The 23,755-nt window shown below is 32.8% G+C and overlaps 1 protein-coding gene across 1 annotated transcript; it reads right to left on the bottom strand.

Annotated features, from left to right (window-relative positions):
- Positions 1 to 1,715: 1,715 nt before the first annotated feature.
- LOC108338172 (ABC transporter B family member 25, mitochondrial) lies at positions 1,716 to 22,893 on the bottom strand. The gene is made up of 20 exons (XM_017574912.2): positions 22,325 to 22,893; positions 21,788 to 22,018; positions 21,515 to 21,689; positions 18,480 to 18,541; positions 18,090 to 18,133; positions 16,470 to 16,572; positions 16,145 to 16,252; positions 13,556 to 13,639; positions 13,407 to 13,467; positions 12,875 to 13,020; positions 12,475 to 12,591; positions 11,946 to 12,031; positions 11,708 to 11,796; positions 7,650 to 7,705; positions 6,897 to 6,977; positions 6,739 to 6,804; positions 6,549 to 6,641; positions 6,052 to 6,116; positions 2,565 to 2,700; positions 1,716 to 2,263 (listed from the first exon to the last, which is right to left on the bottom strand). The coding sequence occupies exons 1-20, from the start codon at positions 22,616 to 22,618 to the stop codon at positions 2,120 to 2,122; spliced, it is 2,241 nt and encodes a 746-aa protein (XP_017430401.1). The 5' UTR covers positions 22,619 to 22,893; the 3' UTR covers positions 1,716 to 2,119.
- Between the last annotated feature and the right edge of the window lie 862 nt (positions 22,894 to 23,755).

Raw genomic sequence — 23,755 nt, 5'->3', positions numbered from 1 at the left:
AAAGTCATGCATAATAGAAGCACTTACCAAAATATACACTTAAAACTGAATGTATGAAGAAAACATCTGGTGGATCACAAAAAACTAAGCAGTGTGTTCACATTTATTTTCTTAATTATAACAAAAATAATAAAATTATTATTGTTGTTATTATAATATTATAAAACTAAAATTATTTTTATAATTTTATTATAAATTGTTTTTATTTATATTGTATGTAGTTTTATGATTAAGAATATTAAGTTTAGAAAAACGGTTAAATTTAAAGAAATGATCAATTAAAAATTAAAATTGATAGAATAATTATTTTAATTTCAAAAAAATTATTTATTTAAAAATTAAAATTAAAAATAAATTTGGATACTAACTACAAAAAATTTCTTTATATAAGTATAAATATTTGGAAAAAAAATATCAAAAAGTGTCTGTACAAGTATGAAATGTTTTAGATTGTGTAGATGACAAAAAAATAAATAGTAAAAACTGATACTCAAAATAAACATTCTTGAGCAGATAAATGTGACTGAATAAATTATTCACTGTTATAAATCCTAATTTAATTTATATAACTATCTTTATTATGTATCGTTCTTGAATATTTATTTCTTTTTTGTTTTTATTAGGGTTGGCTGGTTTGATCTTCACATTTTGCCTTTCCTTCGTTTATTTTTTTCACATGGCAATTATTCCGCAGCTACTTCTCTTCTCTGTATGCTCTTATTCATAAATAATTGTTTTATTGATTCACACCATAATAGTAGAGAAAAAAAAAATGTTAGAAGAAAGTAATTTTCTTTACTGAGATGTTAATTTTAGGAGTGAGGATAAATATTATCTGAAAAAAACTCCAGCCAAAACCCGTAATAGATCCCATGATTATGATAAAATCTAAATTTGACAACATAAAAATTTATATATATATATATAAATTACAAGGATGATGTTGTTTGCACAAACCCTTTTCACTCTTCACACCTCTCCATGTTTCTTTTAATTGTTGATGAAAATAGTTTTTGTTGTGTTCTTGTCTAAATATAGATTAGAAAATAAATTTTGTAGTGTATCTTGTAAGACTAAATAGAACTTAAAGGTATTAAGGAGGTTATTAAATTTGGGAATTAAGTCTTATAGAAGCTTTTATTAGAGCAAATTGAGGTGATATAGTGGGTTATTAAAATTGCAAATTGAATCTTATAAGATATTATGTTTTAAAATACAAGGTTCATAATAATGGTGTAAAAGCATGAAAATGTTGGTTCTTAAAAGACTATTATTAGAACAAAATTTGTAAACCAAACCCCCTCTAATGCAAATTTACAAATTTTATTTCTGAAGAAAAATACATAATTTTGTAGGAAAAAAGATATAATCTTTAGAAAATGGTAAGCAACATATTTTATTATATTAACTTACATTAACCAAAGAATAGAAAAACTTATAAAATAAACACATAATGTATTAGTCTCCGTTTGATGTTATATTATAACTAATAGTAGGACAACAGAATGATCAATATTCTGGTCCACTGTCGAAACATACCTTTTCAACCGTTACTAAAAATTATTCCATTGCATAAATTACTTATCCAGAAAACCATTTTTTTTATTACAATAAATGCCTAAAAAGCATGGGTTATTAAATTACACCTCTTTTTCATAATGGGAAAATCAACTACACCAAAAGCTGTTCCTGTTACAGTTTAGACAAGAGCTTGATTTACAAGAAATCACTTTTACTTAGCTTAAAGTGCTTTAATTTATGCAACAATAGTACCCCACAATCTATTATTCAAATCCAATAATACAAACTCTTGCTGTCAGCTGAAAGCTCATAAGACCTTCAATCATCTTGAACTGATGTATACAAGTGTTGCCTTTGAAGACCAAAAACTCACGTATGTCGGTACAAAGAATTGATATATCATGAAATGACATGATATTCCCTGCTGCAAGAATTGACCTAGCTAAACAAATATAAAATGTACTACAGAGGCTAAGAAAGGCTTACAACAGACTTAGGTATCACAAAACTTCAAAATTGTAATGAAGTCATGGACTATTAACATTGCACAATGTCTTTTTCTCTCACCGAGAGGAAGGGAGAAGCTTTCTATAACTTTTTATGCTCCCACATCAATGGCTGTATCAATTGCATCAATTGTGTTATTTTGTTGTCCCCACAGTTGTGCATATCTTCCTGGTTTTGATAAGAGCTCTTCATGTGGTCCTTGCTCAATCACCTTCCCATTTTCCAGAACAATAATCTGAACAATGGCAAATAAAGCTTTTTGATGTAAATAATGTACTCTTCAAAGAACACAGATTTTCTTTAGGGTTCATCATATATCTACTGCTATGAAATGTGCTTTTTTTATGATGTCTTGGCTTAATGTAAAGATGGTCCAACTTCCACATACATATTATTACTATTAGAAAAAAAAAATTAGTAACTGTTCTGGAGCAATCTATGTAGGCTTAAAGTTTGTTATAATAGGTGAAAATTAAGAAACACATAATATAGGAACCAAGTACTGTTTAAGGACACAAAAAGTAGATAGAGATTACCTCATCACACTGCATTGCAGTGGTAAGCCTGTGAGCAATGAATATGGAAGTCCGATTTTTTGCTACGGACTTTAATGCACTTAAAATTTCTGCTTCTGTTGTGCTGTCAAGAGCACTTGTAGCTTCATCACACAACCTAGTAGTGAGACAGGACAAGGGCAAAGGGAAGAAATTAGAACAAACATTACTAACATTTATTTATTCTATGTTGACAAACATTGACGCTTCTCACTTTATCTGAATCACAGGGATCTCCCATGATTGAAGAGTGGCAAAGTATATCTAATAATTTCTATCAGATTGCAAAATCAGTAATGCAGCATGACCACAATATCTCAGTGGGGACCTATAGGTTATTTATTTACCATAACCATACTATGATTATAATTTGATAAAGATAATACATCACAATAAGAGGCAATTTTTAATTAAAATAAGCCAAAAGTCACAATTTCAACATTCCCTTGTAGATGCAGAACATTCACAGTGTATGGTTGCTTATCTTAATTTTCTGGATCTTACAGTGCCACATAGATTTAAGCATTCCACACAAAAATTCATTCTAATGGTAAGGTTGCTGAAGTAAATGCTTAACTTAATTTGTTAAGTCTTATACCATATTAATACTTAAAAACCCTTTCTCTAATTTTCCAACCTTTTTTAGTAGGTCTTGATACCTGTTAGGATATCCACATATGGTTTCTTCAAGGAGGTTTCCTCAACAGGTTTGCAGTAGAAAGATATTTACTTCTATTATGTTTTAGGGGTAGTGCTTGACACTTTTAAGTAAATTTACCCCATCATTGTGTACCCTTTATTGCTTGAGTAATTTTACTGCGTAAAAAGCAATTTTCTCTTCCACATTTGCTGAGTATTTTATTCATTTCATTGTTACAAGGCTTTTTACGCGTAATGTATTGGTTCCTTCATCTGCAAAATATCTAATTTTTATTTCTGTCCCGATGAAATTCATTAGCTTGATAATATGTGGACTAAAAATTCATTAGCTTGATAATTAGGATAGTTGAAGTTTAATTAGTTTGACACAAGTGCGATGTTTTATTTTATGCATATCTCGTGTTGTAGAAATTGAAAGGAATGAGACCAGTGCCAAAATTTGTCTTCATATGAAAGGCCTTTTATAAGAGATTCTTTGATATATTTCAAAATACAAATTACTACATCCCAATATCCTGTTCAAAAAGTCAAGAAACTATGTATGGACGAATGATAGTGAAATAATTCAATTTCCTTACCAGTCCCTTGTACCTCTCCAGATCTAAAATGGTTTGCTGCCTTTACCTTTTAGAAGTTTGGAATTGAAATCAATAAAAAGTGTGAACAAGTTTGTCATTCATCAATCTAGTTTCCTCCAAGATGCACTACTTCTCTTGGATTGTCCTTTCCTATATTTCTAAGAAATACAAAGTCTAGAAAGATATTTTGCTTTAAAAAAGGTCACACATGTGCTACTCTAACTAGGAGATACCATGGTGATCACTACAAGTATTAATAATGGCATCAACATACACAATTGTGTAGATACATCTTGAGAAAGGAAAAAACACCGTGTGATATGTTTGTACGGACAATCTCTCTAATAAACAGAAGTTTTACTGCTGCCATTGAGTCACAGAAATTCTTACCTCAGTACAAGAAAAAGTGAACATTTGACTCAAGCCATGAGAGAGGAAATGAATATATTAGAAAGAAACTAAACATGGAAAGACAAAAGGGTTGTAAGGTGCAAATGGATATTTATTGTGAGATACAAACTAGATGGGATGAAAGAGAAATATAAAGCTAGATTAATTGGAAAGGGATGCATTCAAATATATGGAATTGACTAAGACATTTGCTCCAGTAGCAAAGATGAATACAATTTCAGTTGTTATCGCTCTAACAACTCAATTAGTTTTGGTGTATACACACCATTTGGGTATGAAGAATGACTTTCTTCATGGAGCTTTAAAATAAGAAGTGGACATGATGACTCTTTCAAGATCTAAAACTCAGTGGAAGGATTAAAGTATGCCTCTTAAAGGTCTTATATAGTTTTAAGCAATCTCCAAGGACATGATTTAGGATATTTAGAAGAAAATAAAATATTTCCTTAGGGTAAAAACAAAGCCAATGAGTTCATACTTTATTCATAAAACACTATTATAGGTAAATTCACTATCTTGTTGGTCTCCGTGAATGATATGATTATTTCAAGAGGATGAAACAAAGAAATGGGGTTAAAAGGAATAATTGACAGGCCAATTTGAAATGAAATACCAGGGAAAATTCAAGTATTTCCTTGGAATAGAGGTTGCCTATCCCAACAAGAGATTTTCATCTCCAAAAGAAAAAATGTGTACTTGATCTCAATGATACAGATAAGTTGGGAAGTACAACTTAAGGAGTTTCTATTGAACAGAATCATAAAATTAGAAGTTAATATAGCTCTCCTATAGAAAAGACCCAATATCAAAGATTGACAGGAAAACTCATTTATCTACCCCACACAAGACCAGACAGTAATGCAGTTAGCGTGGTAAACCCATTTCTGCATGATCCAAGAATAAAACACATCCAAACAGTTGACAAAATTCTTTAGTACTTCCCGTCAAGTGCAGGAAAGGGGCTATTGTTCAGGAAAGAAGACACTTGAATCTCAAAAGTATACACTGATGTAGACTATATAGGTTCTGTTACTAAGAAAATCAACTTCCGTATACTGTGTGGTTCTTAGAGAAAGTCTGGTAACATGGAAAAATAAAAAAACATGACAGTATCTCTTTCCAATGCAAAAGCTGAATTTCGAGCCTCGTGTGTAAAGGACTCTGGATAAAAATTACACTAAATGACCTTAAAATAAAGATAGATAACAAGTCAACCATGAGCATTACCCATAATCCAGTAAACATGATAAGACCAAACATATTGAAATTGACAAAGGTCTTGTGGTTACAACAACAACCTATATCCCTGACTTCAGATAGCAGACATTTCCACCAAGGGCTTCCTCAGGGTAGATTACAAAATCTTGTAAAAGTTGAAAATGATCTACAGTCTTTTCCAACTTGAGAGGGAGAGGATTAAATAGGGAATTATTAGGATAAGAATATCCCCATAGTGATTAGGAAAAAATATATTTAGAATTTTCTTATTCATTTTAACATTTATTTCCTTATTTTAAAGAGTTTAATTGTTAAAAAATAAAGCTGAGGATAATGTAATTGGTGAGATTGTTATCAATAAAATAATTTTTTATTTCCCTACTTAGTTCAAGTGTAATCTTTTTCTTCTTGAGGAAAGATAATTCAATAAACACATTTTATAGAAATTATTTTATTACATCTTTGGAAAGAAAGTAGACAAATTCATTAAAATAATTTCAGTCCATAAAGACAAATTATTTTCATGTGGAACGTAGTAAACATAAAAATACAAAGCCACACAACAAAAAGTGTCGAGTAGATAAAATGATTAGAATACTCACAGAATTGCAGGCGCTTTTAAGAATGAACGAGCCAAGGCAACACGTTGCTTCTCACCACCACTTAACTAATAAGACAAGCCACAAGTAAAAATTGAAGAGTTTTTCATTGTAGACTTTTATCATTTGAAAAATATAACTAAGTTCATACCTCTAATATTATTTAACACTTTAATCTAAAAAAATGTCAGGTATGACTTTTGTAGCAAAACATAAATAGATATGTGGAAATTTAGCCACAACAAAGGCCACATCTCCTCTCACTTAAAGAACTTCTTTTCTAATTTCTTTACACAATGCATTCATGTACGTTTTAAATTAATTGTCATGTCCTTTTCTAAGTTAATAACATCGGATTTTCTCAATACATCTAGATTGTGGGTGTTTATTTCAGTGATATGAGATTTGCAATCCATAACCCTCCATACCCTGAACAAGTTATTACCCAGAAGAACAATACTGAGAAACGTATATTTTAAAAAAGAAGGAATTTCTATCACCTTGAGCCCTCGCTCTCCGACAACAGTTTGGTATTTATCAGGAAAATTCATGATAGTGTTATGAATTGCTGCTTGTTGAGCAGCTTCATAGACCTGTATCCATATAGTAATAAATAAAACTTGGAACCAAGCAGTGGAAATTTGCAAGTTGAAGAAGAAAGCAGAGATACAGCATTACAGTAAAAGTTACCTCCTCTTTTGTTGCAGAAAGCCGACCATAGTGAATGTTGTGAAATATAGTATCATTAAAAAGTACCTGTCCATAATAACATAGGTTTCCACAATTTGCAACATCTGGCAGGGGAAACATGCATGAGATTTTAGAGATAGGTGATTTGTTCAACTTACAGTATCTTGTGGAACAACACCAATGGACTTCCGCAAACTCTCAAGGGTTACCTCCCGAATATCTTGATTATCTATCTTTATCTGTAAGGAACGAGAAAAAATGAGAAGGAGAGAAAAACAATGTCTAATTTAACGATAAAAGACAACAACCAAACTTTATGTTAGTTACTAATTTGTGGCATAATTACAAAGATGGCAGATAAAAAAACTGCCATTGGGCTCTATCAAAAGCCTTAATTATATAGACAACCTGCTTGCAAGAAGTGATCAGTAGTACTCACTATTACTGGCTAGAAATTCATAAAAGAAACAGAAGTTCCAACCATAAAAATGGCAAAAGTCTGATGAATTCAAATTTCATGCATAAGTCCTATTAGATAGGTGCAACATCTGCATTCAGGTTATGCTGTTTTTTTAACATAAGCTCCATGCAAAGGGTCACTTATTTGTAAACTACAGCAAGCTAAACTTGGATTGATGTTCTTTACGTTATAATGGAATATAAATCCATCCATCAGAACCAAAACATCTAGCTTTATTACTTGTCAAGTATCCATGGATAAGTAACTAACCAAATTAATAGTTCATTCATTATTGAAGCCTATACACACATCTTTAGAACTATATAGCACAGGTGTTAAAAATCATGCATCTTATGGTACAAATGGGAAAAGGACGAAACTGAATGTCACATATATCATGGCAATATAGCTTAAATTCACGAAAGTATAGATCAATTGATTCATATCTTACACTTCCAGAATTAGGATCAAAGAACCTGAATAGCAATCTAAGAATGGTTGATTTTCCTGTCCAGAATTATAAATTTGAAGCATGTCAGAAATGAACATATATTATTATTAAAAAGCAGAGAATATTCAAAAGCCAGAAAACGCAACAAGCACCATATTTAAATTTGAACAGAGGCATTCCATGTTTTAGGAGTAGGTATACCAGATAAAAACTAAATAGTACTAAGCTTCAATATCATAGGAAACCCCATTATGAAGAGAAAATTCTGTTCAAATGAGGTTGGCTATAACCTCCTATATATGTTTTTATATTTTTTCATGTAACTGAGTATTATAAATAGTCAGGGTTTTGGGAGGGAAAAAGGTTGTTGATTGTATTCTGGAAAGTAAGGGGTTGGAGGAGGGTGAGGACCTCTCGAAAGCCCTTCAGTTGTTCGGTTCTTACTGTTTTCTACCACATTAGCATAGACAGTGCTGTTCTTAATAAAATCTATCAAGAATGTCTTGGAGTGTTCTATAATACTGGTTGTTCCTATCAATATATGACTCAGGTTCCATATCTTCAAATCATGTAAAACACATTTTGCTATCAAGCTTCCTCCCCAAAAATTTAGAAAGATGGTATTTCCATAGGACCATACAGACTTATGCTTGACAGCAATCCCAGATACAAGATTCAAATAGTCTGGGAAGGAAATGGCTACAAGCCATGAAGGCCACCCTAAAAAGGTAGCAATTAGGGAAAATGGATCCAAAACTTGCCACGCAGATCAGCCCCTTCTAAATCCAATGGCCAGTTAATTCCAAAAAGAGTATACACCCAGTAATCTTGTTGGGAAAGGTATAGCATACATGGACTAAGTCCTAACCATACTTAATGCAGACGAGAAAATTATAATTATTGTTGCAACCATACGCATATAAAGCATTTGATCCCTAAAAAATTCTATGAGAAAAATTTTAAAGTTTATAAATTTTAAAGTCCTCAGAAGTTTTATTTTTTAAGGAGTATGACTTGTCAAATTTCATCTTAAAATAAATTTACATCATGTGAACATATATTTATAAGCTGCATTCCAAGAATTGAAGTAGGTAATGTTGGACTTCTCAACAATCCCCCCTCCATAGATGCACGCAGGAACAGGTGAGCCTATCACAATGAGCAATTCACCAAGATCTATTGGCTTTAATATGATAGATTTCATCTTAAGAACAATTGACACTAAGCGAAGTTGCCCAGCAACTATATAAGTTACACTCCAAGAATTTAGGTGGACAATGTGAGACTTCCCAACATGACTTAAGTGTTTTTGGACTAGAAAAGTACATAAAACGCACATACATATTGCATTGTGATTACTCAGAAATAGTTGAGTTATGTATGCAAGCATCCATATATGCTTAATATAAGTTGTCTTAATGTTTTTCTACATAAGCGTTCGCACCTTGAGGGGTTTCTCTTTAATAAAATCATCCACAACCGCTTTTCATAAAAAGAATTATAAAGAATTGTGTTATATGCTATCTCTATTATAATCTTCGACAAAGTGTTTTGTAGAGCTAAAACCTTAAACTGCTTTCAAAAAACAGCTAAGTGATTCAACAATCATATATTTGTCTATCTTTTTGAATATTATGTTTGCATTTGTGAATTAGATGTAGCTATAAATTTTGTACAAGCCAATGAAGGAAGAAAGTTAGCTAATTGGCACGAATGCCAAAGTCGCTTGTTAAAATGTAATGTTATTTCATTATTGTTTCTGTTGTATGTACCCACCTCTAGGGTTAGGGTTTATGGTAAGTGCCTTGCCTTAGTTTGAAACTCCTATATATACATCAATAAAAAGCACAACAGTGTAGTTTGAATACACTGGTTTTCCTCCATCTGATTTATTCAAGTTAGCCAGATAAAAAGAAAAGGAACAAATGTGTCTTACAGTTATATGAAAGAGAAAGAACTTTTTCCCAAAAATTGTCATGTTGTTAGGCTAGACTCTCTTTCCTCAACCTTGTGTGGTTTGATATTTCATTTCTTTAATACATATAAAAGAGAAAGAACTTTTTCATAAAAATTGTCAAGTTTGTTGTTGGTGTTAGACTCTCTTTCATCAACATTGTGTGTTTGATATTTCATGCCTTTAATAAAGAAAAGAATGGGAAGAAGTTTATTCTACTATGATTATCTTGTCAAGCTTATATAAGAAGACTCCCAGATCAAAGGATTCCCGAAACTTCAATATGGAAGAAACAATTCGGAAAACCTTCTCAGTCTTTATAGTTTTGCTTTCTTCAAATTCATTTTTTCATGTTTAGTTTCATTTTTGTCTTTGTCCGGTCGGATTATGAACAAGTGCTTGAATGCAGCATTAACATCCATTTCGTGTGCAAAACCCTTCCTTGCAATTGATAGTACCACGAGAACATCATCCCTGTTTCTATTTGATCCCAAGAATTAACCAAAAAAAAAGAACATTTATTGTACTAGTGCTTGTATAGAACAACTATAGAAAGCAATGAACCTCAAGAGCTTTGTTTGTTCATATAATCCTAGGATTGTTCACTGCACTGCTATGTTCAAAGTGGTGCGACTAAAGAGAACATGTGCCAAGAAAAAGCATTCCATCCAATTCCTTTGCCACAATTTGATAATAAACAAAGGAAATGTATCAGAATTAGATAGAGTGGGAGATAAAGGTTCGTCATGCATATAATATAATTCGGATTAGGTTGAAAAATGTAAAGCTGTCTGTGTTGTGTAGTAGATTTCAGAATGGGAGTTTGGAGAACATTCTTTTGCTTTGCAGTGAAGGAAAAGTGTCAGTGTGTGTGTGCGTGTTCTTCAGACTATTCCAGAAAAAAAAAATTCTGGAACAGATTTTAAATGTTTGAGAAAGTTTATTCCACAATGATGAAAAATATTCTTTGGGAGTGTTCCAGAACAAGTAACCCCAAACAGTTAAAAATAAATTTCAGATTATTTATTCCGAAATAGGTAAGAATGCATTCCAGAATCCTCTAGAATATGTTTTGAAGCTTTTTTAATACATTCTGAATAGCATTTTCCAATATGTATAAGGATTTCCAAAAAGAATATCAATATTATCAAACATACATATATTGTTATATAACAAACAATATTTATGTAAAAATCCAAGAGCATCCTCCTACTAGAGCTGGCGAATCTGGTTGGCCAAGTGGAAACATTGTGTCGGTCCATATTCTTAATGGAGCCAAAAAAATAAATAATATGATAAAAAAATATGCACTCCTAATCATTTAAGTCACATAAATGATATTAATTTTAATTTTTAGATGTCGTAATATGATAATAAATTATAACAAAACACAAGTATATGTTATAATCAAATAATATTATTTTCAATTTTTTAAATTATAACTTTTATTGTAAAAAAAGACTGACCAACAAGCCAATGGGTCAAGCCGACCTAGACCCATTTGGACAGTAGAATAAATGAACCAGGTCGAAATTGGTCCACTCAAATTTAGACTCTTATATTTCCAGCCGAACCAAACCCATTTAACCAGCTATTTGGCCTAGCCCATAAGGCCAAAACAATTTTACTGGCTCTGTCTACTACTGCTATAAACTATTGGCAACTATGATGTACTTTATGTTTTGTTTATGTACAAAGTTTTTATTATTAATGATTTATTAGTGCATGAATTTTTATCTATTTTCCCTTTTTGAACTTTTATAAATGTGTAGAATAATAGAATAGCGGTCATTCCACTATCAGCACACATCTATCCCACTTTAATCCACTCCACTATCCGGGATTGAATTCTGTGGTAATACCAGCTGCTAGTTTGGTAGCACTTCACATTACAAAAAGTGAAACACTTTGTGATGTGAATTAGTGATAGAGAATGGCAGCAGATAGTTACCACTCGCAGACATTCTCAATTAATAAGTGAAAACATTTACAAAATAGTTGGTAAAAAGTAAAAATAGCAATAGGCAGCAAGAAAATTTTTCTAAGGACAGCTTCGCATGTAAAATAATTTAAGAAAATAAGAAACTATCATGCTGAACCTTACCACTTCCACTAGTCCCAACAATTGCAACACTTTTACCAGCTGGCACAACAAACGATATTCCATCTAGTATCTTTCTTTCTGTGAGGTAACTGGAGATAAAATGCATCAATATACATAAATCTGGCTTCTTAATTTTCTACTGCATCAATCTCTCTCTACTAATATTATCATATATATTAGCCGAAAGTCAATCTATATGAATGGTAAAACATCACGTAGTAAAGAGACAATCACGCACCCAAAATGTACATTCTCAAATTTGATACTCCCCCCATTATATCTAAGAGGCTGTGCATTTTCTTTATCCCTAACGTCTGCTCTTTCCTGTAATAATAATAATAATAATAATAATAACAACAACAACAACAATAATAATAATAATAGAAAAAGCAAATAAGCATTATCACAAAGTCAGAAAGGTGTAGATCTAGTAAGCATGATCACATAACTAAACATATCTTTGAATAAATGAAAAACAACAATACAGACGTTATGGACAAAATAACAAAGATGTTTCTTTTGCAATTTCACCATGCTCACAAGAATCCAGAAAACTGATCAAAAGAAAGAAATAAACAAACAGCCAGGGAACAAAGAATACTATCTCCAATAAGAAGAAATTACATAATTATCTATGATGCCAAAAAGTTCTAGTAATAATCTGTATCTTGAACTCATACGAAGTGAAATAAAGAAATTTCATAATCAACAATACACATTTAAAAGTAACTTCAAGATAATTTACTAAAATTCCACATGGAAGATACCTCGAGTAACTGAAACATGGATTTCATGTCAACTAAACTCTGTATAGTCTCACGATAAACACTACCAAGGAAATTGAGTGGAAGAGATAATTGGAAGAGAAGCCCATTCACCATTACCTGCATATTGAGTTTAGATTAAGTTAAGAAAAGAAGATATTTATTATGATAGCAAGAAGAAAATTACAAAGAGATTGTAGGATAAGGAGTTCTTTGTCTATGAAAGCAAACATAATCATTAAAGATATTTATTATGATAGCAAGAAGAAAATTACAAAGAGATTGTAGGATAAGGAGTTCTTTGTCTATGAAAGCAAACATAATCATAAAGAAAAAATAAAAGCTTCAATGGAGCAAAGCTACTCAACCCTCAAACTAGAACTAAATTTAAGAAAACGTGTACCAAATCACCAACAGTCAGCGTTCCATCCATGATCCCATGAGAGCACAGCACCATTGCTGATGAAAGAGCAGTACTAAATATAATATTTTGACCAAAATTCAAGACAGCAAGACTTCGTTGGGTTTTCAGAGCAGCATCTTCATATCCTAGACAATAATATTACCACAGCAGGACAAACAACAACAATTATAAAAAAGAATTAAGAGAAGCACAAATAAAACTAGAGAAGCAAGCAACATCAATTATAAAAAAGAATTAAGTAAATAAAGTCAAGAAGCACCTAAATCTTGGAACTCAAAAGCTAACTTAAGCAAGATTAGATCCTCTCTCTTAAGTGAGTTTAAGGGCAACAATGGAAAATTAAAGGCTCGCTTAACCGAGGCTCATTACTAGCTTAACTGAGAGAGCCCATAAGACCTATGAAATAATGGTCATACAAATAGGCCAAGAACAATATATGAGCAATTAGAATATACAAAATAACTAGTGCCATTTTGCACACCCAACTTAACAAGGAAAATTGATCACTTACTCTTTAGGTACTTGTCATAATTATCAGCTTCATAAACTTCATTATTAAAATATTTGACAGTCTGTAAAATAAGAAAAAAAGAAGTGATAACAAAAACACTAAAAGGAAGATAACATTCAAAAACTGGCATTGATGACTGAAATGCTCACCTCATAATTAATAAGTGAATCAATAACCCTCGTACTAGCATCATTATCAGCCCTATTCATGGCTTTCCTGAACTTAGTCCTCCACTGAAAAAAAACAGAAAACATGAGTTGATGAATACTATAATCAATTAGTTTTACAACAAATCCACTGCATCATACTAAAATCCATTTACCCCACCAAGTCATTAGTTGGCCAATAAAAACAAATTATATGTTACTGAGAACTGAAACTTCATTTCACACAAATGAAAACCGCAAAACTACTAAATGGGGTTTATTAATGTATTTGGAGGGATACTTTTTAAAGGGAAATTCATTTTAATAGAAAATTTGAAATGTTTTATGACAAAAAGAGTTGTTCGCATGGATAATATTAAAAGAAATTGAAATTTCAGAAATTTACTAATAATTTGGTACCTTAATATTAGAGAATTTTAAATTCTACCTAAACTTTTTAGTAAAAAGTGTAATTTTGAATTCTTTTGTACACTTTTCTCTCAAAAGCATGTCTCTTTGTCTTCATATTTTCTCTTTGATTCAATCTAAGTCAGGACAATGTCAACTACGCTTTGGTAAAGGACATCATCGGTTTCTTGTAGTTACTTTTGGTCACTACCATCAAGGTTGTATTTTGCTGATATAGGTCAGCATTATTTCTCAATTGACACTAGTAACAGTTTTCTGTCAATATCAACAGGGTTTTTCAAATGATGTGATACACAACCTTCTAGGTTAATGTCAACAAATATTACTTTTAGTTGAAGTCGGACAAGGTTGTGTGCGACGAACATCAACAAGTGCGTCAGTCAGATTATTTATCAACCAATGATGTTAATTAGGGTTTTCTCAACCAACACTCATAGGACTGTTTCTCTTTCTTGTGGATGTTGGATTGGATTTTCATCAATGCCAATGAAAATATCTTTCAGCTGATGTAAGTCAGCTTTTTAGTCGACATTAAAAGGAGTTACTTCCAAGTTGTCATTGTTGGAATTATTAATTCACCAATGTCGGTCAAGGTTATTTTTGGTTGATGTTTGTTAGGATTTTCTCAACCAATATTGGTGGAGCTATCTTTCAGTGGATGTAAGACATTTTATCGTTTGAAGTTTGTAGTAGCTATTTTCTTTCCATGTTAGCAGCATTTTCTGTAATCAGCATCAATAATGTTATTTGGTAGGAATTTTTTTCAATCAAGGTCAAGAATGATACCTAAACAAGAAAAGTAAAATTCAATAAATTTGAACTGTTTTATCCAAACAAAACATTTAAAAAAATAAACAGATAGAAATATAAGCAATTCAAACTCGATGTATTTAAATTTTCTAAAAATTGTAAAATTTCCTGTTCTAACACAAGGTATGTGATTTTGGTAGTCATAAATGGGCTAAACTTTTATGGCAATGTGTAATCCAAGCTACTACCAAGTGCTATTTCTAGGAGCATAACGCTCACCACTTTACGTAGGTTTCATTGGCCCGGTATCATATATGATGCATGTCCGATACAGCAATATGCTTATTTAAAAGATAAGTGTATACTATATGTCATGCATATTCAAAATTGTATAAAAATCGATGTTATAAAAATTAGCAATAGTGGCATCGTGGCAGAAATCCGTGATACAGTTGCTTTGGGTGTCACAAAGTAGCATCACAGAAGAGATGTGGCAGAAGTTGCAAAGTGGCAGCACGGTGCCATGCAAAACAAATGAGGAGAAGCCTCAGGTCTGCGTGACCCGACTCGAGCCAGCAAAGCCCTAATCTTTTCTCTTTTCTTTTTATTTTCCTACCAAGTTATATACCTAGTCATCCCAAGTGTTATTTTCCCCTTGAAAAAAAAGGAGTTGGGCCATACAACCTGGAGCGTACCAAACATTACAGCAGAATGTTAACCTAGCCCACCCTACCCATGTTGAACCAACAGCCTCCTTCATTATAGTGCGTTTCCGCTGTCTCGGCAGACGTTAAATGCAAGTCCTTTTCTTTTCTTTCAAATTTCTTTCTATTCAGTGCAACCCACCCCTTTTTTGGGGATGTTTTGATTTGATTTTATTGTAATTTGAATTTCTAAACATGATATTATAATTAATTATGGTTGTCTTTTACTTTTGTATTGTAATTATATTTCTGCATTTGTATTAAATTATCTATTATCTACATGTATATATTGTATTTTTTTTTACGTCCAATAACCCATTATGGCTTCAGATATATTTTCATAAAGGATTTTTGGGGTCTCCAATATTTTCCATTATCTTGGTAACGATAACACTAATAAATATATAACGACAATTATGCAGATCCAACTTAAAATAACATTTCTAAAACATTTCCAAAATAAAAAAGTATAAAGCATTGTCATCATAAAAGTATTTGTTCTTCATAGGTTTGGATACTTCATCAAACGTACCAATGAAGTATCCTAGAGTATTGGTGTCAGATATATAAAACAAATTACAGTATCAGTGTACAAGGTTGCCACAATGTCATTAACATATATAACAAGACCAGAAAGAAATACAAGAGAGTACCAAACATTTTCAAGCTTAACTACATTGCATAATTAGATTGGTTCAAGGCATGATACCTGTGTGATAGACAGAGTGAAAATAACATAAGCAGCAACTGATAAGGAAGTAATAAGCGCAAAGGGAGCTCCAAATTTGTAGGCCAGTATACCTGCTACCATAGATATCTGGATGGATACATGTTAAATCTGTTGAAGTTGTTAAAAAACCACAAGCAAGAGTTGGAATGACAATAATTTTCGAAGATCATTAAAGAAACCTCAAAGAGAACAGGAAGCCACAATTAAAATACGGTTCCTGCTAATTATTTTCTATGTTTAAATGTGAGCAACATTGGGAGAATACATCATTGAGCTAAGCAACAAGGGAACAACCGAGGCGTACCTCTATCATGGTAGGTACCACATTGAACACCATAGAGTAGAGAATGAAATTTATTCCACGACTACCACGATCAATTATTCTACTTAATGCACCCGTTTCTCGGCTGGAAATAACAATAACTAGGTGAATGGGGTACTCAATTAAACAATAGACAAACAAACAAAAGACAAGCACAAATAGAGGTGAATATTTTGTGACTTCGATGATTTAGTTAATAATAATTCACATCTAAATCATTTAAATGTTGCTGTTCTAAAATGTGTGAAAAAACACAATTCACGCAAGCAGACTGCAGACAGAAATTTACTGCAGTCCTAAATAGTGACTGGTAGGTGTTCACAAGAGTAACAAAATAAGTCATGAATCATGAATTAGAAGAGAAGATGTTCAATGCTCGAGCCCAGTTGAATGGTTGACCTAGTTCTGCTTCAACCACAAAGCCTTCTTAAATTCCAAACATAGTACTTTTTTGGTGTAGAAAGTCCAAATCAAATACAGACCACTATATAAAAATCAGATCTTAACTAATAATATTCAAGAATTTCTTTAGGAAAAGAGAGAGCTAAGAAGAAACTAATATAACCAGAAAACTAATTCAGAGATCAAGGAAAAATGCTCCTTTGGAAACTATTCACAAATAACTCGGCAAAGCCTATTAGAAAAGCAACCAAGAACTCCCAATGCATTCCGTGGTGAAACTATAATTTCATTTTCAATCAAACCTTCAAAAAGTTCTATTTATTATGAAGTTCCGATCATAAGGTAAAAATTAAAAAAGTAAATAACAAAAAAAAGGGAAACAAATATACCACGATATCCTAAAGAGAAACATCCATGACATCCTAGAAATAAATATCACATGATATCCGAAAGATATATCACACATAGATCAAAAGTTTCGTAAACCAAGATGATATGAGCCCAGCAACATGGGAACATGAATATAAGCTAAGAGTTTAACCAAGGCTATTCTCTCTTCAGAAATGGTGAATATGTGTCAAGCAGCAGAGGAACACACAAGGTAAGGCATTAATCAGAACAAAGAGAGGATGTCAAACAGAACAAACAACCAGTGATGGAGTGCTTCAAACAGCAAAATTGCTAAAAGATAAGGCTAAATGACCCCTGGAACAGGAAGAGAGGATGTCAGCAACAAGGTTTGTGGCAGCAGCACACCAAACCATGGCCTGGAAGGTAGTATGTGGATGGCTTTCTCGTGGAGATGTTAAGGGACTAGTCTAATCTAGGCATTGCAAATACAGTTGTAGTGCTCTCATCTGATCAAAGCACTTTCCAACTAACATCAATTCGCAGCTAAAGAGGAAGAACCTGAGCGCTGGAAATAGGGGCTGTGGGTGCAATTAATGCAATGCAGGACTGGCAGCAATGATGGTAGCTAGGGTACTAAGGACACAATGAAGCCAGCTAGTGTTTAGACAAAAGTAAAACCCGCCAAGGATTAGGTCCTCTCAAAAAAGAGTGTGATTACATATCATATATACAAACTCTATCTAACCAAAATTAAGGGAATATGAACTGCACAAATCAAATAAAATTTGAGCAATTATAAATCTGCCCAAGAATAGGAGTAAATCCTAGTAATTATATTACAACACATACCTTAGATGATACCGAAGGTCAAGGTCATGCAAATGTGAGAAGACCTACAACAGTCAGATACAAGCGTAATTTGAATATTTTTAACATCATATAAGAACATAAAGTGTGATTTTGACAAAGACAGGGGACCGAAGATGTTTGAAAGAGGAGTTAACTCTAAAACCTTTGGATTTGCCTCCCCTAAAGAGAACAAGTGTAACGGGTGTATCACCCATGATTTAAATGAATGTACCTCACAAAAACTAACCTCTCTAAAACAAACAGGGATGAACTGTTATTTTCTTGCTTAATCATTTTAGAAAAACCAAATCCTAAATAAATAAAAATAGATATATTAAAACTACTTATATCCTTATTTGATGTATTGAAACCAAGAAGAAGCATGCATACCTTCCTTGATACTAATCGAATTGTTCGCAGTGCAACCTTAGAAAATATAGCGGTCCGCAATTCTGCCACAAGTAGTTGCACCCAATAAATAAAAATTTAGCAGAACAAATAATGAAAACACATGCCTTTTTTCAAAGAAGAGTAGATAAAAGCAATCAAATCATGCAGATATTCCTGATGGAGAGCCTCAGCTGCTGGGGCTGTTAATGAGTCACGCTGAGCTATTTGAGACTTGCATTGCTAACAGGCCAAAATACTAAACTCATTAATTCGTGAACTGAGTCTCCACTAGACATTTTGGCCTGTCTAGTAAATGAGCATAGATTAACTTTAATATGCTTAGAATGAACTTGTAATATGTTGTTGACACAAATTTTTTAAGTTCATTAAGCTGTTACTTGTGAGTTTATAATTAGTTGAGCTCAAGCCAACAAAATAAGCTATTTTTTTATTGAACAAATTATCATTGAACCACCCTGAGCCCAGCCAAGATAAATTAATTTCATAGTCTACCCCGCTAGCAGTAACAGTAAAGAGTAATGAGTGTGTAAAAGATTATTAAAGTAAGACAAGTCATTGACTCACTTAGGTAGATTACTGGTTCAGCCATTGAGTCATTGGTCAAACTGTCAAAGCAGGTATATCCTTAATACCAATATTATGCATATAATTAATCTGAATATCAATTAAAAATGAAAATTTTCAAAATTCACAATAAGTATTTTCCTTTATTTCCTTTAAAACTACAAACAAAAAATATAGCAAAAACAATTATTTTGGCTTTTTTAATAAAGTTGACCAATCCAACCCTCTAAGCCATGTAAAGGGAACTAGCAACTAGCACATGACCCCAAGGAGCAAAAGGTAATAAAATGTTTATAATATATTTAAATATTAATTTTGAAATTTGAAGCACCGCCTTCTATTTTCTAGTCCCCGTTATGTTGACAGTTAGGGTAAACTATGATGAGAACAGAAAGAACATTGACGAATCTGTACCTGTTGTGAACAAACAAAAGGCCAAAAATTGATCAGGTCACTGGCAGTAAAGAAGTGTTGGAAGTCCCACATTAACTAGAGATAAGGCCAAATTATAATATATAAGTGGGGTGCAAACCTCACCTTACAAGCCAGTTTTGTGGGGATGAGTTAAGATTAAAATTCACTTTCTAATATGGTATCAGAGTCTGGTTAGAGCATATCCTAGCGAGTTCTATCTGAGCATTTTTGTTTTCACCTATTGTCGGGTCGTTCTTGGACCACCCCATTAATTCTACTATCACGTTCGAGATGTCTATACCTCGGCGTAAAGGGAATATGTTGGAAGTTCCACATCGACTAGAGATAAGGCCAAATTATAATATATAAGTGGGGTGCAAACCTCACCTTACAAGCCGATTTTGTGAGGATGAGTTAGGCTTAAAATCCACTTTCTAATAAGAAGCACTAGACTTTATTTTGCAGGTTTTCACTTTAAAAAAGCTCGACTCATCCTATCTATACAACCTTACCAGTTCACCAGTTCTTTTAGAAACCCACTAAGTCACAAAAGTGTATACGAAGTTATGCATTTCTCATCTTATGTGTCAACCCAAGCAAATTACCTAGTTGCTTCATTTGTTAACCCAGTCCGTGTAGACAGAGATTCATAACTCTGGTTGGATATGCTTCAAAGTACAAACCCTTATGAGCAATTTTTTATAATGTAATTTCTGTATCATTTTATTTTCTTTTGGGTAAATCATGCCTTTGATTATTATTGGGCTTGAAGTATGTTCTCAAGTGTTTAAAAATCATACCTTGACATTAAAGTCATTATTAATTAGTTATGAAGCCTAAATCTACCTATCTATCTATCAATATATGTATGTATGTATGTGTGTGCATGTGCATGCACGGTACTCTAAACAAATTAAGGGAGCACAAATGACAAGTTTTGACAGATGTCATCTTCTCAGCCATTCCCACAAACTTGACCTGTTTGAAAATGAACTATTAATATGTGGAAAAAATGGATCCGCATATATGAGGAGCCCAAGTTCACCATAGAGGACAAAAATGGAGTTGGTGAAATTAGTAACTTCCGCTTCCTTACTGTGGGCTCAAAACAAAAATCAATTATTAGCTACGAGATTAAATAAAACATGAGACTTCCTTCACAACATTTGAACAATCAAGAAGAGAAATATCAGAAAGAAAAGGATTTCAAAAGTTCTTTCAGCCATAAAGATGCAGGTTGCATATAAAGTGAAACCAGATAGCAGCAGTGGGTGTAGTAGAGAGAGCAAGGCATACGCCTGGAAGAGAGAGAGAAAGAGAGAGAGAGAGAGAGAGAGAGAGAGAGAGAGAGAGAGAGAGGGATGGAGGGACATAGGCCTCTGATCAGAGCTTCACCCTTCACTTAAATGGAAAATATTCAGATTAATCAGCATAAAGGGCGGCACCATTACAAAAATTGGATTTGAAGAAGAAAGGATGAGGTTTAAGGATTTACGCTGGAGTTTTATAATCATGTGGTATGCGCAAACTTAATAATAATATGAGCATTGCCTGGGTTAAAATATAGTTATTATCAAATGAGAATTGTATTAGTTATTCTTGTGGGGTTGTACTTAATATTCAATTTGCTAAGAGATCAGCATCTCTAAAAGTGCATATAGCTGTTTCAAATTTTCCCCTCAATTTGCTTTGGGATGGGGATATGTTATCAAACTCTCTCCGGTATTGATTTTTCCTTGTCAATATGCAGACGGATTGAGCAACCCTGCTCTACTCCTATTCACCAGTTTTAAGTTTGCTTTTGTGCTTTAGATAAGCTCATTTCGGCTCTCATAAGGATATACCTCCTCGCTCCTAATCTAGTTACCTCTCTAACATAAATATAGCTCCAAGTCCAACCAGCATAAACCATAACTTAAAAAAGTTTTTTCGTTTGAGAATCCTAGACTTACGAATTTAGAATTGTAAAGCATGCCAATGCCACTCTCATAGATAAGAGCAGGTTTAGAAGGAAGATAAAACAAGTACATAAATACCGTTGAAAGCAGAAGCTCCTGAACGCGCAATCCCATATCCAACCAACACTGCCACTGGGGTTGCAAAAAGAGCCAACCCACTTGAACTCGAAGCAAGAGCAGCAGCATTCCCCGAAGCAGTCGTCAACGAATCAACTGCAAGCTTGAACAAGAACGGGACCTGAACATTCAAAACCTGAACACAAAGTTCCAACAAAAAGCAAGTGTCATCAATCACCATAAGCAAGTTAGCCGTAGCATAAATCATAAACAGTAAGCAACCAGGTCACGAACCTTAGCCCCAATAAGTAAGCCCAATGCGGCAATAACCCGAACCCGGAATTCAAGATTATCTTTCATCCAAAGGTAACTGGCAAGTGTGCGAAGGATCCTCACATCAGCAACTTGCCCATTAGGAAGTGATGGTGGTGGTTTAGGAATGGTGGAAGAAGCAGCCTTTTGGCTTCGGCTTCCATCATCTTTAGCTGAAGTTGAGAACAATGCTCGCCCATCCACACTTGAACTCTAATCCACACAATTCAACAACCACGATCAGTATCGAAGTCATGCAATAACTGATCACAGGCATTCGTTCAAGAGAACCAAGAGGGAAAACGACAAAACTTATATGCATTTTTTTAGATACTTTTGGTGGTGCTCTCCAATCAAAATCGAATTTTCACTTCGATAACCAATGTTGATCATTAAGGTAATCCTTTAGTATGCATATGAGGTGAAACTTCAAGTATAATCGAAGAACAGCAGCAAGAGCATCTAAGAAACTGCACCTAAGTTTTGCCCCCAAAGAAAAAAGTAGGTAATTGGACTAACAGGATGTGGTAAGTGAGGTCTGGAAACTCTGCCATGTGGAGAATTAGAATTTGATGAATCAGAGAGGAACCCCTTTACAGCAAAAAGCAAACCTGGGCACGCTCTGTGTTTAGGGGCATTGAAACTGATTCCATAACCATGACTATAACATGTTTTAGTGCGACTTGGGTAGGTTGTGGCGATCACAGAAACTGTAAAAAGAGAGCGAACTCGATTGCCACTGCCACTGCAAGCACCGATGCTGGCATCGCGTTGAAGAAGGTGTCGAGAAGCTGAAGCAGCAGCAGCAAGCATTTTAGAACAAGTTTGAAGCTTGTTTGTGTTTCCTTTCCTTCCGCAAATAGGTCCAAACCAAAGGTCGGAACTTTCTAGAGTTTGACCGATTTGGGAAGTTCAGAGAAAACCCTAATGGGATTCGAATAGAAGAATGTTAGATGAAAAAGGAAGGGGAGACATTCCTGTAGGAATTTGAAAAACATAAGGATTCGAAAGTGTAGATTTTTGGTATGAAGTTAGTGCACACATCATTCATTCCCCCACGGAATAAACTGGAAAATGAAACATAGTCAATTGCTATAGGTTTCTCCGCTTTAAAGTCTGAAAACCATGGAGAGAATTTAAAAATTATGTTTTTTTAAGAGGAAAAATATGGTTTTAGTTTTACCTAAATTCGATTTAATGAAAAAATTAAAAATATTTGTGGTATCTCAATTAATTCCAACGCAAGCTAGTAGTCTTTTTGGGTAATCTACAACAAACCATGGTTTTCATTTATCTAAATTTTATGTAAAAGTTATTTTAAAAAAAACTTAAATATATACTTTTATCCTCTAAATTTAAAATTAATTTTGAGGTTTTTTTTACAATTTCAAGGGAAAAAGTGTTTCGAACCATCAAATCAAGTTATTAGTCTTATTCAAATGAACAACTAAAAAAATATACATGTTCATATAAGATGTCTCGTAACGAATAAAAATAAAAGTAACTTAAATCGTAATCTATTCAGCTTAGGGAAGTTTTAACCTTGTTTGAGTAAAAAAGACAAATACATAATTTATTTTTCAAATTATTATACTATTAAATTTAAATTTAGATTAAAAAGACTTACTTTCAATTTTATAAATTAAAACTCATTTAAGTTTTTTTTTACAAAAACATAACTCTTTACAAGAAATAACAATTTAGATATTTGTAAGTTCATAATTTTTTAAAAATATTCTAGAGAAGTACTACTTTTATTATTTTGCTTCAAATGTTCAATGAAAAATCAAACTCTGATATAACTTTCATATACATTACTTAAATAAGTATAATTAAGGTTTAATATTGAAACAATTATACTTTAAAAAACTATAAATATAAGTTAAAGTATGACGGTGTCATAAATACTTGGATCTAAGTTCTTATTATAATTCAATTGATCTCACTGTA

The sequence above is a fragment of the Vigna angularis genome, chromosome 7, assembly GCF_016808095.1.
Source record: "Vigna angularis cultivar LongXiaoDou No.4 chromosome 7, ASM1680809v1, whole genome shotgun sequence".
NCBI lineage: Eukaryota > Viridiplantae > Streptophyta > Magnoliopsida > Fabales > Fabaceae > Vigna > Vigna angularis.
The sequence above is the reverse complement of the archived record's forward strand: the minus strand, read 5'-3'. Positions and strand labels throughout refer to the sequence as shown.

Bases quoted from the DNA above. Each gene is read 5' to 3' on its own strand.
- LOC108338172 (XM_017574912.2), bottom strand. From the start codon at position 22,618: ATGCTTGCTGCTGCTGCTTCAGCTTCTCGACACCTTCTTCAACGCGAT. The intron at 18,134-18,479 runs GTATGCATGCTT...TGACTGTTGTAG, and splicing joins TTCGATTAGTATCAAGGAAG to GTCTTCTCACATTTGCATGA. The intron at 6,642-6,738 runs GTAACTTTTACT...ATATGGATACAG, and splicing joins TTTCTGCAACAAAAGAGGAG to GTCTATGAAGCTGCTCAACA.